Raw genomic sequence first — 17,201 nt, forward strand, 5'->3', positions numbered from 1 at the left:
ATTTTCACATGAGTATGCAACTCTGTTGGCTACTCTGATTAATTTGGTTGACAGAGGCTGGGACCTAATCCGTTTACTCTGTCTCATTCAACATTTAATGAAGGCTACTATCAATGGGACTCTAAGCAGCAGTATGAGACTAAACTACAATGTTTACTTCAGTCATTTCCTCTAGGATTCTGGATCAGCTACCAATGAATAAGTCCTAGGAGGCCAGTTGGTCAATAGGACTCCAGTAGGTCTTATTTCAGACAGTTGGGATGTTGTCTAAGGCCATTCTGTTATCATTAAGACCTGTGCAAAGGAGTTGAGACTGACCTCTGATCTTTGGTGTAATTGCCAGTGTCATGGCCAAAAAGCGTCCTCCATGCCCGATGGAAAGCCATTTCATGGCCCATTCTTCTTTGCATGCAAACATATTCCCTGAAAGGGCACAGGCTACTCCAGTTCAGGATTTTTTGATAAATTTTGTTTGGATCACTATTAAACTTGATTTGGATCACTGTTACATTGGAGTGGTTAAACTGCATGAGAAGTATCACTGAGTAGTTACAGATTTGGTCTCTATACATGGCACAGTCTAAGTTCCTTATGGTGTCGGGAGAAGCATATGAATTTGTATCAGCTAGAACGAAACACCAATCACAGAGGCCACCCAACAATGGACCAATAGTCGAGGTATTCCATAGACATTCTACACTCCCTACCATCCACAGGCATCTGATATTGTCTGTCACTGAATGGTCTCCTCGGAAATCAACTTGGTGGTGATGGTGGCACAATATTGTGAATGTAACAGAAATCAATGAATTATATATATATAAGAGGGTGAAGTGGGAACTGTTGTGTTATGTATATGTTACCACAATAAAATTTTTTTTAAATGAAAGAAAAATCAACTTTCTTTGTCTCTCACCTTCTCCTCCAGTAAAGCGTTTTACCTTAGTAAAGCATTTTGGTTACCTAACACAGTCATCCCCAGAAAGGGTTCATCTCTTGGCTACCAGCTGGGTAATGATCAGGACAATAGGGTGGGGCTTATATAAACCTATTTTGAAATTTTGAGATTCTTCCCTGACCATTCTTGGGCATGGTGTACCTGTCTTTTCTCTAACAGCAACTGCACATCAGGGGTTGATACCCTCTCTGGGTGGTAGCCCAGCCAGAAGGAGCTCTAGAGGATTCAAACTTAATTCTAGTTCAGTCACTTGGATTGCTTTGTTGGAATGGCATGGCCCTAGGGCAGAAAGATAATGCTCACTTGGTTGAATACACCTCTTGTCAAGTCCCCCTACAGTGGCCCACATGGGCCAAGGTGGGAGACATGGCTGGTCTCTTTAAATTTTCTAAAAATGCCCTTGTCCCTCTCACACCAGACCCTTCCAGACAAAACATCTGATTATGAGTAGGGGATAATTGAAGAAAAGGTAAAGTTATGGGCACTAGGATGGAGCACACTGATTACGTGGCAATGAAAGGAGAACAACACCAGAGCACCTAAGGAAGGAATGGCCTAGATCCCTGGAGGTGCAAAGAGGAGGAAACAATGCTCACTTTACTCTAAGATCTGCATGACAGGTCAGCAAACAGTCACATGGTCTGCCTAAGTCAAGTGGCAGCTGTAGCTGGGTGTGTCATTGTGCTATGATAACAGAAAAACTAATGTGGACTTGACAGGTCTTGAGCTCTTCTGATGTGTGCGACATCATCAAATGTGGACCCCCTCATATGAGTGCAAACACCAAGGCTGACACAAGCTTTTTTCAATCTGGCTCACACTATCACTGGTGCCTGTTGATGGTCTGGAAACTGAAAACATGATGCACTTTAGTTTTAAGGCCGCAATACTGTGTTCAGAGTCCGATGATTGGACTGGAACAGCAATGTCAATACCATAACCTGAAAAAGTAGCAGCAGCAGTGAGGTACCCATGATAGCCCCCAGAGGGAAACAAAGGTCTAAGGTGTCAGTTTTCTAGCTGGCAGCGTGGGTGCCCTATGCAATGTGGCTTCCTTCACTGCTAGGCAAACAGGAGTCACAAGGCTAATTAGTATGCAGTGGTGGCTTCAGCTTCAGAAACATGATCCTTTACTTTCTGCCCAGTCCATGAAGTAGATATGTTGCCATGTCTGATGGTATAATGGGTCCAGGTGGTAATGGCAGTGATCAGCAGCTTGATTCCAGTTATTCTTGCCATGGGCATCTGTATGAGTGATTTAGACTCTCCCATTGGCAGCCATGATTTGTTTCCACAGTTCTTGGCTCTAAAGCGAGGTGTCTTTAATTTCTCAGTATATATTTCCAAGTGGCAGATCAGATGGTAAGGCCATTGGCAACAGTCCAACAGTCAACAAAAATATGACTTGTCTCTTTCTTATGAGTATTATCTAAGGCAAGGGTGATGACTTTCAATGCAGCCCATTGTTCTGATCAACCTTTACTGCAGACAGCCTTCCAGAGTTGTCATTGGGGCTGGACAGCTGCTGCTGCCCAGAGGACACCATCAGATTTTCACAAATTTGTTGCACAGGGGCTGTGCTAATCTTCCCCGTATTGTTTTAATTTTAGTTATGTGCTGCCGAAGTGGCACGAACACCATCAGCTTTTAACTTAGCCTAACTATCAGTGACCCAGCATTTAGAGGAACCTCTGTGAATTCAGAGTCCTTTGAGCCAGCAATATTACTTCAGGTGGTGGAGTGGAAGATAGTTTCCCTCAAAGAGGGAGCTGCCACAGCGGCATAAAACTGGGATGCCTCTAGGGCCAGGCCAGCTGCACTCTTGAATGTACCGTTTCCCATTTGACAAGCCAGGCTTGTTGAGTCCTTCCCTTGTTAGCCGTGGAGTCCAAGTTGACCCACCCTAAGTGGGAATATCAGGCCAGAAAGTCATAAGGCTTTCATGAGTCAGGTGCTCAATTTCAGCATGAGCTCGGAGTAAAGAATGAGTTAATAGCTTAAAAAAGGGTATACTTGGTGCCCGTGTCCAGCAGGTGGCACTGTTACCCTGGGGAATGGCCTCAGTACTCTAATGCCCATTAAGTCCTTCAAGTTGTGATTTCCTTCTTCCTACCATTCTATAGTTTCTCTTGGACCACCCAGGAGAGGACAGGAATCACCTCTCTACCTTTGGCGGTCCCGGAACGGGATAATTCTTTTTGATACTTATGCGGTCAATACCACGCACCCATAAGTGGAAGCCACAACTCTAGTACATTGAAGTGGCCCTAAGGGCCCTATCCACAAGGTCACTTCAACCTCCCTTCCCCACTAGGAACTTGGCTCAAACTCTGTCAGTTGAATTTGGACGCTCTCCACCCTCCTTCTCCCCCACCATGGGAACTTGAACCAGGGAGTCTTAATAGGCATGTATCAGGGGCTGCAGTGACCACCACAGATTACGTCATTCCCCAGCTGGGAGTTGAGTGGGGTGTAGGGGGAGGAGGTGAGCTGGGGAGGCTTTTTCCCTCATTTAGTGCCTTGTTAGGCTTGGCACCACTTCCTCCCCAGTATACTTCCTGGTGTCCAGTGAATGCCTGGGCTCAGAGGTTCTTTTCTTTCAGCCCCTGCGCACACTCCTGCAGCTCATCCCACAGTTCTCAGCACCTTTAGTAACCCCTGTGCCAAGCGAGTCCTCCCCCCAGGGTACTGGACAGTGTGGAGATGTGAGTACTTGTATCTGACAGAGCCATATAAGTTTGAGTCCCTCTCCTCCCTGAAGCTCCCTCTGGGGACAGGGAAGCCCCACCTTTAATCTTCTTACTCTTTGAAACAGCTGAGGTGGTGGTAGAGGCAGAGGGATAAACTAGGACCCGGAGGGCTTTGTGCCAGTAAGCAAGGCACATTTACTTTTGGCTTCAGCTGTGTGGGCATCTGCACACAGCTCATCAAATAATCTTTCAGTGTTTTCATTTTGCCCAAAGTTCTGTATTGAATAGAAAGGCCCTTATTGCTGACCCCATTTAAGCATTGGAGACCCTTTTATTCAGCAGCCATGTCCATATTACCTTTTGTCTTGGACAGCAAGGCCTGATGCGCTATTGTCACAATTATATCCCCTCCCCCCTTTCGCCCAATAATGAAGGCAGCATTCAGATGACTTGTTTCAATCTTTCCTCTTTTTGCTTAGCCTCAGTAACACAGGTAGGACAATGGGGCACTCTTACTAACCACTTGGATAAGATCATTCATTTCTGGATTCCAGGGAGTCTTCTCATGTACCCTAATCCAGCCCGTGGAGGCCCTTGTCCTTTCTCCTAGAGAATCTATGTCTCTCAGTATCCCATGCTTGTCACCAAAACTGTAAAGGTCTGGAATTTTATTTTATGCTACTTACTTACTAGCCTGTCACAGTTTCAGTGATGGATCAGAGACAAAGGACCTTATTTCTCATGGTATAGTGAGCAGGGTAAACATCAGCATGTTGGCACAGTTCTTCTTGCCCCAAGTCCACGTGATGTCATGGGTCCAGATGGATACCTGCACACAGGGTAGGTTGTGTTCTAGCTGAGAACTATTGAGCTTGGGGTTCCACTGTTTTATAGCAAGTGGTAAGCAAGCTTGCTCTTTGTCCCAGAGTATATTAGTTAGGGTTCTCTAGGGAAACAGAATCAACAAGAGATATTTAAATATAAGATTTATAAAAGTGTCTCACGCAACTGTAAGGATGCACGAGTCCAAATTCTGTAGAGCAGGCAGCAAACTGGCAACTCCAATGAAGGTGTTCGATGAACTCAGGCAGTGAATTGGCAACTCCAGTGAAGGTAGGAAATGCTTTGCTGGTCAGTTGAAGAAGTGAAGTTCCTCTATCTGTCTCGCTTAAAAGTCTTTAACTGATTGGATTAAATCCAGCTGATGGAATTTTCTCATCGTGGAAGATAAACCTTTTGTTGTAATCAGTCACAGCTGCAGCCAATTGACTGCTGATTTAATAAGCCAGCCTTCTGGTTTGTTAACTAGCCACAAATGTCCTTGCAATGATGGTTAGGCCAGTGATTGCTTGACCAGACACCTAGGCATCATCACCTGACCAAGTTGACACATGAACCTAACCATCACTCAGAGGAAGAAGACGTTATTACTTCTTCCCTCAAGGTTGCTTGCTGCATGTAACATAACCCTGAGAAACGGCCCAGGTAGAGAGTAGTGAGGACCTTGCATCCTTGGCATGTCCAGTAAGACAGGTGGAGGTGTAAGAGGCATCTGAAGGACTCTCTTTCCCAACACAAATAAGCAAGAAAAACCCAAGAAGAAATGTGAATGATACGAATGGTTTTACTTGGGAAAGTTTTGAACTAAAAATTGTATGTCCTTTTGTCAGTATGTTTCTAAGTAGATTTTAAAATTAACCACAAATGTTGCAACAGTTTTATTAATGCCCAGCACGTGTCTTTGACCGTCTATAGAGTTCTTTCACATGTGTTATCTGAGTTGAGCCCTAATACCTCGTTGGGAGGGGGCACGGCAGATACTATTATTGTCTTTATTGTGTAGATGAGGAAAGAGGTCCGGAGGGGGTTATTTTGCCAGGTCATGCAGTTAGTGAGCAGTGGAGGTGGGGATGAATCTTTTTCTTTCTGCAAATCTATTTTGTTACACTGTTTTGAAGTTATGCCCCCTTTGACATTACCATGCTCCCTCCTCACCAGTCTTCTGATGTCAAACAGTATGTTTAGCAGATGCAGAAGTAGATTCATTCTTCTGCCTGTTTTTTTTGGGGGGGTGGGGGGAGCCCACTGAATAAATGCAAGATTCCTGCACTTTGGGGGGAAGCATGTTTTGCCCCTTGGGTAGTAGATGGGTAATGGACTCATGGAAGCTGACCTGGAGATGGATAATCGGTAAGAATCTGCTCCTCTCCTGAGCCATAGAGGGAGACTGAAAAACAGAAATGGCCAGGCTCTTTGTGCCGCAGTGCATTTTCTTAATATTCTCATCCTCGATTATAAGAGCAAATAAATAAATAAAACCTTGGTTAATTGGTGAGGGGGGGGGGGGGGTAGAAAGAAATAGCCAGGCTCTACTGGAGAACTTGGCTGCCTTCCTAAGGCCTTCATATAAGGTGTGATTGTGTGGAAGAACAAGATTTTGCATTGCGTTTAAAAGTTAACCTATTAGAATCTCTTATTTACTTGCAAAATAACATGCAATGGGGAGAGATTTTGAATGTGCTCCTTACTTAGTAAGATAACCCTCAGTTTTTCTATACAGGTTAGTTAATTGTGATAAGTTCAGTGAGATCATAGCAAATTATCACAAGGTGGATGAGCAAAGTCAGACTTCTTTGATAGCAGTGCTGCACAGTCTCTATGACTCATATTGCAGCAATGTAACCTCTCCTGACAAACGTAGTCTCAGAGTTAGAAGGTAACCGATTTGGAAGAAAAGTCTTAATACAAACCTTTCCATGTTTCAGGAAAACTCTTCACCCTCTGAAAATAGATGGATAGAAATGCAAGACCTAGAATAAGTATGGATTTAACTTAACTTTTTGGTGATGGGTTGGTAAATATTTGCTAACCTTTCTCATCTCTCTAAATGAAAGTTAATGACCAGCTTGATGTCTTGCTTCCTCAATCACTTGGGTTAAAATGCTTTTTTTTAAAAATCCAAACTTTCTCATAAATTGCTTCAAACTCATAGCTTTTGGTTTTAGTTATGATTTTAACCATGTTTCATAAAGACTATTAGGTTTTGATAATTTAAAAATTCTCACTTCTCTTTGTTTTTCCTTTAGTTGGGATGAGACTCACTTTGGAAAAATGGGAAGTTACTACATCAACCGCACCTTTTTCTTTGATGTGCACCCTCCTCTGGGAAAGGTAAGCACTGTGGCAAACAGCAGCTCTGATCTGTGACGATGGCTCCTAAGTGTTAGAGCCAAGTCTCGGTTCTTTATTTAATTCTGGGCTTGTAGAAAGAATTCCCTCTCATTCCATACCAGCTACGTTTATGGAAAATCTTTGGTGTTTTTAGGGGTTCTCTGGGTTCAGAAATGGAAAAAGGATCTATCAGCTGTTGAATGGATAAACAAAATGGAATATTATTCAGCCATTGTACAGGGTATCACAAAACTTCTACAACGTGTCTACAATTGGTATCAGAAGCTTTAGTCAGCAACTGCAAGTGGCTGCCCAGTCACTCAGTCAATTCAATTCTGCCTCTAACTACCCAGAGTTAGGCCAGATCCCACAGTGTAAGGGCAATCCTCTATAAGATTGTCCTGCAGGCACAGTTGCAAGTTTGGGGGCACAGGCCACTCACACTTCTGACCAACTGGCTACAAATTTGGGGGTTCCCACCACTCCTTCAGATTCTATAATTCACTAGAACGACTCAAAGAACTCACTGAAAGCATTTAGGATTACGGATTTATTGCAGTAAAAGATACAAATAAGAAGTCAAAAGAAGACATACGTAGGGTGAGGTTTGGGAGGATCTCAAATGCAAGCTTCTGTGTCCTCTCCACATGGAGTCAGAATGTGCCACCTTCCCGGCACAGCAGCAGTGTATTTGCTCAGTCATGGACGCTCACTGGAGCTTCAAGTGTCCTGAGTTTATATGGGGTCTCATTATGTAGATGTGGTTGATGGAATCAATGTCCACGTGGTTGAGCTCAATCTGCAGCCCCCTTCCCCTCCCAGAGATGGGCTGATATGACCTGACTGAAAGCCCCAACCCCATAAGCACATAGTTGGTCTTTCTGGCAGGGCCAGTCCCACCCTAAGACCACTGGTGTGGTTAGCCCCTGTCTGTCAACTCAGCATATGAACTATCAGGTATGGTCCTAGGCCCACCAGGAAGAATAAAAGACACTCCTGTTACAGGAAATTGCAAAGATTCAGCATTTGCTCCACCAGGAACTGAAGACAAAGACCAGCCAAGTTTTTCATTATACTGCAGCGGTAAAAGGAAGAATGTACTGATACATTTTTGCAACATGTTCAAACCTTAAAAACATTATGCTAAATGAAATAAGCCAGACTCAAACGGCTAAGTATTGTGTGATTCCAGCTTTAGGAAAATATCGAGAATAGGGAAATCCAGAGACATAAACTAGGTTAGTGGCTGGGGGTAGGAGGAATGGGGATTGACTGCTAATGGGAATGGGGTTTCTTTTTGGGGTGATGAAAATGTTCTGGAATTAAATGGTGTTGATGGTTGTACAACCTTGTAAATATACTAAAAACCACTGAATTGTATACTTTAAAATAGTGAATTTTATGGTAGGTGAATTATATCTCAATTAAATAAAGAGAAAAGAAATAGAAGGAACCAATACATTGCATAAAGCAGAGGTAGCTTAGGGGAGCTGATTGCCCACAATGGAGCTTAACTCCTTCCCCCTCCCCACTCTGTATTTACATTCTTCTCACATGTTTTCCAGTTAGAAATTCCACCAGTCAGAATTCATTTTACTCTTGTAAAAACAACTGAGAAGGCCAGTGGATCATCCCTGGCATTCATCCAGTCCTTTCTTCCTAACTGGAGACTGAGCTCTTGGGCACTAAAGGGACAGGAATTTGCCAAGGATGGTGTAGGGAAGTGATCCTGGAGCATGGAGAACTTGAGGAGGGGTGGGAATGGGAGCTGGACATGTGTGGGAGATCTGTGACAGGTGGGCGAGGGAAGCATGAGAGAGTACAGGGTGGGAACCAGGAAGAAGGCCCCTGCAGGTGGGAGGGGTAGAGAGGGAGCTGGGTCAGGTGTCCTACTGCAGAATTGTCTCTGAGCCCAGGAAAGAGTAGAAAATGTTACGCCTCTTCCTGTCTCCTTTACAATGCGACAACAGTAAAAGGAAAAGCAATTGAACACTTACTCCATTCTCATCACTTGAGATACACTGTCTCATGCAGTCCTCAGAACAACCTTATGAAGTAGATATTGTTGTATTCCCATTTTACAGTGGGGAAACTAGGGGCACAGAGAAGGTAAATAGTTTGCTGTAGGGCACAAAACTAGTCAGTGGCAGAGTCAAAGTTCAGCCTGGCTTAGAACCTACTCTCTTAACCATTAACCTCATACTGCCTCATGAACTTGTCTTGTTTTAGTGCTCAGACTAGATCTGTTACTACCCTAGAACTAAGCAACAGAATGTGTCGAATACACTACTGTGAGCTAGCCTGGGAACCCAGTCCAGTCTTTCAGCTGGGGACTGTGTGTCCTTTTTTGGACTCCCTGTTGCTCAGCGCAGTGTGGACATGTGGAAAATACTGGCTGATTTGTTAAATTTACCTAAGCCTTCCCTTTCTCACTTCTGGCCCCTTGTGTGAGGAGAAAACTGCAAGGCATCTTTCTAAGATTGTCTCCAGGGAGGGATGTCCATCTGTGCCCCTAATTTATCTCAGGTAATGCAAGTTTCTGAGATTAATTTTAGTTTGATTCCCATTCCACCCCCTCCCTAGCATTCCAGTAGTGAGATTAATCACATTTAGAATGTTGCAATGCTATCACCTTCCCACCGTCCCTTTCTAGAAGTTTTCCTTCACCCCCAAACAGAAACCCTACACTCATTTCTTAACTCCCCATTGCCCCTTCCCCCACTTCTTGGAACCCCTACTCTACTTTTCATCTCTATGGTCATATTCTCTGATACTTTCTTTGTGTTTACCATGGGACTTAAATTTAACATCTTAAATCAATAACAATCTTGTTTTTCTTTGATACCAACTTAACTTCAATAGGACAGATAAACTATGTTCCTATAGTCCTCCATTCTACCACCTTTATGTAGTTCTTGACAAAAATTACATATTTGACATTGAGTCCAAAACCACTGATTTATCATTACAGTTTATGTATTTTAGATCCTGTAGGAAGTAAATAGTGGAGTTATAAATCAAAAATACAGTAGTATTGGTATTTATCTTTACCATGTGATCTTTAGTGGTACCCTTTATTTCTTCATGTGGTTTCAGTAAATTGTTTAGTGTCCCTTCCTTTCAGCCTGCTCAGCTCCCTTTAGCATTTCTTATAGGACTGATCTATTGGTGGTGAAGTCCCTCAGCTTTTCTCTCTGCCAGTAGGACTCCCTTTAGTATCTGAAGTAGGGCAGGTCTTTTATTAGCAAAATCTCTCAGCATTTGTTTGTGAAAAATATAAGCTCTCCCTCAAATTTGAAGGAGAGTTTTGCTGGATAAAGTATTCTTGGTTGGAAATTTTTCTCCCTCAGAATTTCAAATATGTCATGCCACTGCCTTCTCGCCTCCATGGTGGCCACTGAGTAGTCACTACTTAGTTTTATGTTGTTTCCTTTGTATGTGGTGAATTGCTTTTCTCTTGCTGCTTTCAGGACAGTCTGATCAGAATATGTCTTGGAGTGGGTTTATTTGGATTTTTTCTCTTTGGAGTTTGCTGGGCGTTAATGCTTTGTGTATTTATATTGTGTGGAAGGTTTGGGAAGTTTTCCCCAACAATTTCTTTGAATACTCTTTCTAGACCTTTACCCTTCTCTTCCCTTTCTGGGACACCAATGAGTCTTAAATTTGGACGTTTTATTTTATCTATCATATCCCTGAGATCCACTTCAATTTTTTCGATTTTTTTCCCCATTCTTTCTTTTGTTCTTTCATTTTCTGTTCTGTGGTCCTCAAGGAGGCTGAGTTGTTCAGCTTCCTCTGATCTTGTATTATGAGTATCCAGAGTCTTTTTAATTTGGCCTACAGTTTCTTTAATTTCCATAAGATCTTCTATTTTTTTATTTACTCTTGCAATATCTTCTTTATGCTCTTCTAGGGTCTTCTTTATGTCTTTTATATCCTGTGCCATGGTCTTCTTCATGTCCTTTATATCCTGTGCCATGCTCTCGTTGCCTGTCTGTAGTTCTTTGATTAATTGCGCCAAGTATTGTGTGTCTTCTGATCTTTTGATTTGGGTGTTTGGGTTTCGGTTCTCCATATCGTCTGGTTTTATCATATGCTTTAAGATTTTCTGTTGTTTTTGGCCTCTTGGCATTTGCTTTACTTGATCTTTAATTTGTCAGAATTGCAGCTTGGTGGCGTACGCTTCCTCTAACTAACCAGCAGATGGCGTCCGTGAGTCACTTATTCCCCTCAAGTCTGTTCTCCCCATCTTTGTCTTTGTGGTGTGTGTGGATCTGATTCTTGTGGGGTCCAGTTGGTGCACTTAATTTGGGTTTGTTGTCGGTGCTGTCCGCCCTGAATGAGGGGCGTGTGTCTGAGCGGTTAGGGAGGAAGGGCAGCTTTAATAATCAAACCTCCCAGGTGTTCCTGGAGATTTAAGGCTGTTCTCTGCCGCTGACCCCAAAGTCCTTGGTATTGGTGTAGGTTCCCTGGGATTTCTGAGTGGTTCCCCCTTCCCTTCTGTGCTCTTCCAGGACCTCTGCTGAGGGAGGGAGGGCCGTGCCATATCACAAGTGTGCACTAGCCTCCAGGGAAGCCCTGGGATGCCGGGCCATGCAGGGGAGTTCCCAGCCTGCTTCAAAGATGGTTGAATGGGACACATTAACTTCCCCCTTTCTGCACAGCTCCGCCCTCCCAGCTCCGGGACAATCAGCCGTGGGTGTGGGAAGGGGTATCCTCCATGCCAGACACCGAGGCATTAGCCCAGCCCACTCCCGTTGTATCTGCAGCTGCTCCCAGGCTTTTTTTTTTTTAAAGGACTAGTCCATCTCCAAATGCCAACCCACCATTTCCCCATACTGCAGTGTGGCTGAGGAACTTTCAGCTGACTCTCACTCACTCGTTTCAGAATGCAGACTTGTGGTTTCACCAAATGCATGGTCCCTGTAGATTTAGCAGACCTTGTCTGGCTGGTGCTACTCTGGAAAGTGATGTTCTGGGTCATTTTCTGGTTTTTATCTAGTATTTTTCACGGAGGTGTTTTTTTGCCCTGTCTCACCTAGCCGCCATCTTAGGTTCTCCCCACAGTCCTTTTTAAAAACACAAATGGGATCAAACTAAAATTATTCTCAGCAACTTGTATTTTAAACATGATATACCTTAACATCTTTACACATCAACACATTAAAATATACTTCATTCTTTTAATGGTTATATATGATTCTGTTGTATAAATGTGCCATAAATTTATGCATCTTCAGTTAGTGGGCATTTATGTTATTTCCTATTTTTAGTTGTTATAAAAAATATTGAAATTATCATCCTTGGACATGTGCCTTTGCATAGTTGCGCAGGTATATCTGAAAGATTCCCAGCAGCTGAACTGAAAAGTCAAAGGGTATGTACATTTAAAATTGTGTTAAATATTGTCAAGTTTTCCTGCCAAAATATTGTAACAATATATATTCCCACCAATAGCATATGTGGTGCTTGTTACCTCAAATTGGTATGTATGCTCATATTTTTAAAATTTTGCCAATTTGAGGGTGAAAAATGATATATCACTATTTCATTTGCCTGTCTATGAGTTAAATTAAGCATTTTTTCATATTTTGTCATTTATATTTTGTTTTCCATGAATTTGCCCATTTTTGTAATAGAGTGTTCATCTTTTTCTCATTGATTTGAATGAGTTGTTTAATTAGGAAACTAACTCAGGGCTACTTGTAACCTTAAGGGAATTGAGAGGGAACTGAAGTCGAGTGCCTGCTAAGCATTTGGCATAAGTGCAAGGCATTTTATTTATAACATCACCTCTAATCCTTACAACCCCCCACAAGGAAGACTTTATTACCTATGACTCAGAGATATTAAGCAATGTTGAAGGTCAGGTAGCTGGGATTTGGGGCACTGCCATACAAACCGTCTGTGCTTCTCTTCACTCCACCAGATTAGCCAAGCAGCCTGGTGATTTGTGATCAGCACCAGGCAGGCTGCTCCTCCAAGATCCTTGTGGCAAGGGGCAATTTGATTGTCACCTTGTAAGTTTTAGTTCATCTAGGGATTTGGATGGCTCTGTTTTTCCAATACCTTATATTACTTTATATTAAATTTAGTTGTATTAAATTAAATTAAATTGACTTTTGTACTTTGAGATTCCTTTTCTTGAATACAAGGCTTTATAATCATGCATTGCTGAACTTTGGCTTCTAGACCTTGACCTGGAAGTATAGACAGTGGCTCTGTTTACAACTACTTAGGAAAAAAAGTGAGTTGGCTGGTGGTCCCAATCCAGCCCCCCATAGGCAGTGCTGCCACAAGGGGCTTTTTCACACAAAGCCAGTGTATTCTGTCCTTCCACACAGCCTGACTGGAGCCTAGGGGTCAGGCTGGAGCAGCCTAGAGCTGTCACAGATGATTGATATTTGCTGACAGCTTTTATGCTTTAGCTGCTTCTGATTGCCTGTGTGGAAAGGAGAATTTTACAATATTGAAGGCCAAGGAAAGACAGTAATGGGGAGGTTGATCATGTCAAAAGTTTTGAAGGATTCATGTGTCAGTTTATAGTTGATTTGTTCTGGTTTGGGAGATGCCAAAATTGTCTTCTTTTGAAATATTAGAGTCTCCTCCAGTCTTTTGGCACTTTTCCATTAGAACTTTTCTCCTCTTTCTCCTCTGGGGAAACACGTGTGTCTTTGCATTCCTCTTTCTCCTTTTCTTCCCTTCTCTCTATTCCTGGTATACAGCTCCTCGGCCACTTTTCTCTCTCCTCATTCTGGCTTGGAAACCTCTTTTTCCTTTCGGACCAGTCTCCCAGGGATGGATGTGGTGAGGCCTATGAATTAGAGCCTACATCAGCTTCTACTCACAGTCTTCCCCAGGAACTATCATGTTTTAATTCACAGCAAATGAAAGAAAGCCAAACAAAGGAGGGCCTCACTGGCTCTGCCCTAAATTTTGATTTTTTTCTCTTCCCAAATGTTCAATCTGCACTGTTCCCAAGAACTTGGCCAAAGCACAAGAGAGGATTTGTTTTAAACATTGAGCTCTGTAGACAAAAGATTCTTTGCTCTTCAACAGCTGCAGGATAAAGTGTCACATTGGCAACTTCTTCTATGGTCTCTTGTCAAGACAAGCCAAAGTCTGTGGGTACAGCTGGAGGGAAGTTCAGGGGACAAAGGAATCTTCTCCCAAAGGTCTCTCATTGTTTTATTTGTTCTTTTCTCCTCAGATGCTGATAGGTCTTGCTGGCTACCTGAGTGGATATGATGGTACCTTTTTGTTCCAAAAGCCTGGAGACAAATATGAGCATCACAGATACATTGGAATGAGAGGAGTAAGACTCCCTGACTTGATATAGACTGACTGAACCCTGGGGACACACTTAGTCAGAAGTTTACTGTTGGAAGCCCTGGAGTGGTGGCAGGTGTAGGAAAAGGGACTTTTTTGGGGGGAGGAAGGGAAGATGATGGGGCCCACAACATGTGGTATAGAGATTCAGAACTGGTGTCAGGAAGAAGGAAGAGACAGTCACAAATATTACAGGCATTGCACACACAGGAGCAAGCACACACTGTCACCTGTTACTCTGACATGTGAAGCATTAGACCGCAGGCTGAGAGCAGCCTAGGACCAGGCAGCCAGGAGTCTCCTGCAGCCATGACGCTGTCCTCAGCACCCTGGCAAATTACACATTCTTCCTCTCTGTGGCCACAGCCTCTGGAGTGTTGCCTACCTCTGAGGGCCCTTTCTTAAGGTTTCAGCATCCTCACACCTCTGCCACCAGGTTCTTCTTTCCCCATCAAGGGTTCAGGCACACACAGGGAGTTCTCTAGCCTTATTTTAAGGGAGACCGTGTGTCTAGGAGACTGTGTGTCTACCTTGGTCCCTCTGTATCCTGATTCCTGTCACCAGCCTTGGTGGAGCATTGGTAGGGCGTAAGCACCCAACTCTCTAGGAACCCATATCTGTACCTAAATGACACCTGCAGAAATTGACCTCCACAGAACATGGAACTCTCTAGCAGTTTACATTTGCAAAATCCTTTCCCTTGAGGATGTCAAAGTACTTTAGATAAATGGCTTTGTGCTTATTTGAGCTAATCATTGGATGATTTGCTTAGCCATACCAGGCCATATTAAACAAGGAATGTCCCCTAACCTTAAGTTCACATTCTTAAATGATTCTTCTTTTTCCTAATAACTGTTGAACACCACATAGCATACACAATAGGATAAAGGCCCAACTCACTATGATCTTGCTATGGAATTGGGAAGGCCAAATATAACAGCCTCCTTCACTTTCACACCAGGGCACATTGCTTTCTGTTTGCTGAGAAATGGCAGCCCAAATGTGAGAATTTCCTGTTCCCCTGGGCTTGTTTATTTTCTTTTGATGGGCAGTGTGGGGGTAGATGGAGAGAGGGCTGGTGATTAAAAAACAAAGCCAAAAAAAGCAAATAACCCTCCAGACACTGAAGAGTGAAGTGATAATTTTTCCAAAATCAAAATACTTCCCATAGGTTAAAGAGTAGCTTTCTGCTGTGACTGAAGAAAAGAGTCAGGAAAGAATTGCAGATGCAACATTAGAGTTCTCTAAAGACCCTTCAGAGGGGTCTTTCTCAACTTGTATCCAAAGCTTCATAATAGAAGCTAACGTTTATTGAATGCTTTCTATGTGTTAATAAAGCTTAATCTCATTTAATCTTAAGAGTAAACCCTATGAGATGGGATCTCTTACTTTTTACCTTGTACGGATGGAGAGGCTGAGATACAGAGATATGACTTTCTCAAGTCACAGCTAGCATAATGGGCAGCTGACCCTGGGGTCTCCCACTTGAAACCACTGTATTGTCCTGCCCACACCTGGCGTTGTATATTGGCAATACCTGTTGAACTTTGCTGAGTTCCTGTCAGTGCACAAGTTGGTGTTAAGTGAGAATATGTATGTTGCTTGATTCACGTCTTCACTGCTGTGCCCCCTCTTTGTTATTTTATTCCAGGTGATTTTAGTCACCAAAGTCATAGCTTCTTCAGGGTCTTCCATCTTAAGCATTAGTTTGTACCAAGTCAAGCAGGTCTCTGATGCTTAGCATAGCCTGTTATTCTGACTGCTCCTCTTTTCCTACACCAGTTCTGTGCATTCCTAGGTTCCTGGCTGATCCCCTTTGCCTACCTCACTGTATTGGAGCTGTCCAAGTCCCTCCCAGCAGCCCTGGTTACTGCTGCCCTCCTCCTCTTTGGTGAGTTGTCCTGTACCGTGTTTCTTTGGAAATTGATTGCCACACCTAAATGTAGATAGAATCAGTATGTTCAAGGGTCTAATTATGGGCCCAGTTCTTAACTTTAGAATCAGGTGAAATGTATTACAAATCTCATGTTATTCACTGGTGATATTTTGTATATAAATACTTGTATACAGCAGGTCTTTATATTATTGGAGGGGAGAGTTGGCCTGGGTAAACTCAAATAATAGATAATCTCCAGATTATCCACATTTGAGTTTGGATTGCATAAGATAAATTTGTGTGTGTGTGTTTGAAGGAGGTTTACAACCCTAATTCTGCTTCTCTTAGGCTAATGTCAAGATTAGTTTGTGTTCCCTAAACTAATTTTAACCAAATGCAAGGGCAGGTACCCCAAAAACAGCTGTGTGTCAGGGGATAGCAAAATGGGAACTTAAATATTTGCTGTGGATAATCTTTACATGGCTGAATGAGAGTTGACCATAGAAGTTGATCCTGTTGCTGAGTTTGTTTTTAGGAAAGTGAATTCATGACTTCATGGAGCTTAGCATTTAAAGAAGTCCAGACCAATTTAGTGGATATTTTAGGGGTGGTTTTTGGTTTTGTTTTGACAGATACATTGCAAGGCTATAGGGCCTCCCTGTAGAGGACAGGTGGGTTTTCCCTTGTGTCTTTACCACTTCAGTTATTCATTCAGTCGTTTATTCATTTTTCATTGAGCAATTATTTATTGAGCACATATTCTGTGCCAGGGCACTTTTCTTGGCCTTGGGGGACACACTGATGAGATCCTCTGCTATCATGGAGCTTACCTTCTAGTGGGGCAGACAACGAATAAGCAAGAAAATTAAGAAGTCTGTAATGTGCTTTCTTAAGCAATAAGTGCAATGTCAAAAATAAAGCTGGATAAGGGATAGAGCAATGCGGAGTATTATTGCTTTAGGAAGGGTATCCAGTGAAGATCTCCCTGAAGACATGGCTTTGAGCTGAGACCTGAGACCTAAGTGAGGCAAGGGATCAAGCCTGCAGAGATCTGTGGGAAGTGTTTCAGATAGAAGGAACAGAAAGTTTAGTGGCCCTAGTATAACATAGTTCTCGGTGGATTTAAGGGACAGCAAGAAGGCCTGTGTGGAGTGAGTGAGGCAGAGGAAGTTGGGTT

General features: G+C 42.9%; 1 protein-coding gene across 4 annotated transcripts in view; it reads left to right on the top strand.

Annotated features, from left to right (window-relative positions):
• POMT2 (protein O-mannosyltransferase 2) overlaps nucleotides 1-17,201 on the top strand; it is a 51,424-nt gene that overhangs the window by 1,713 nt on the left and 32,510 nt on the right. For 3 of the 4 annotated variants that reach the window (XR_005216277.1, XR_005216276.1, XM_037832190.1), the window contains exons 2-4: nucleotides 6,735-6,819; nucleotides 14,030-14,134; nucleotides 15,931-16,039. Coding sequence is in view for 2 of the 4 variants with exons in the window: in XM_037832190.1 (XP_037688118.1) it covers nucleotides 6,735-6,819; nucleotides 14,030-14,134; nucleotides 15,931-16,039 (299 nt within the window). In the remaining 2 variants the exon portion in view is untranslated. Of the gene's footprint in view, nucleotides 1-6,413; nucleotides 6,468-6,734; nucleotides 6,820-14,029; nucleotides 14,135-15,930; nucleotides 16,040-17,201 lie in introns of all 4 variants that reach the window. The other variant, XM_037832191.1, reaches the window with a different exon arrangement.

The sequence above is a fragment of the Choloepus didactylus genome, chromosome 4 (genome assembly GCF_015220235.1).
Source record: "Choloepus didactylus isolate mChoDid1 chromosome 4, mChoDid1.pri, whole genome shotgun sequence".
NCBI classification, from domain to species: Eukaryota; Metazoa; Chordata; class Mammalia; order Pilosa; family Megalonychidae; genus Choloepus; species Choloepus didactylus.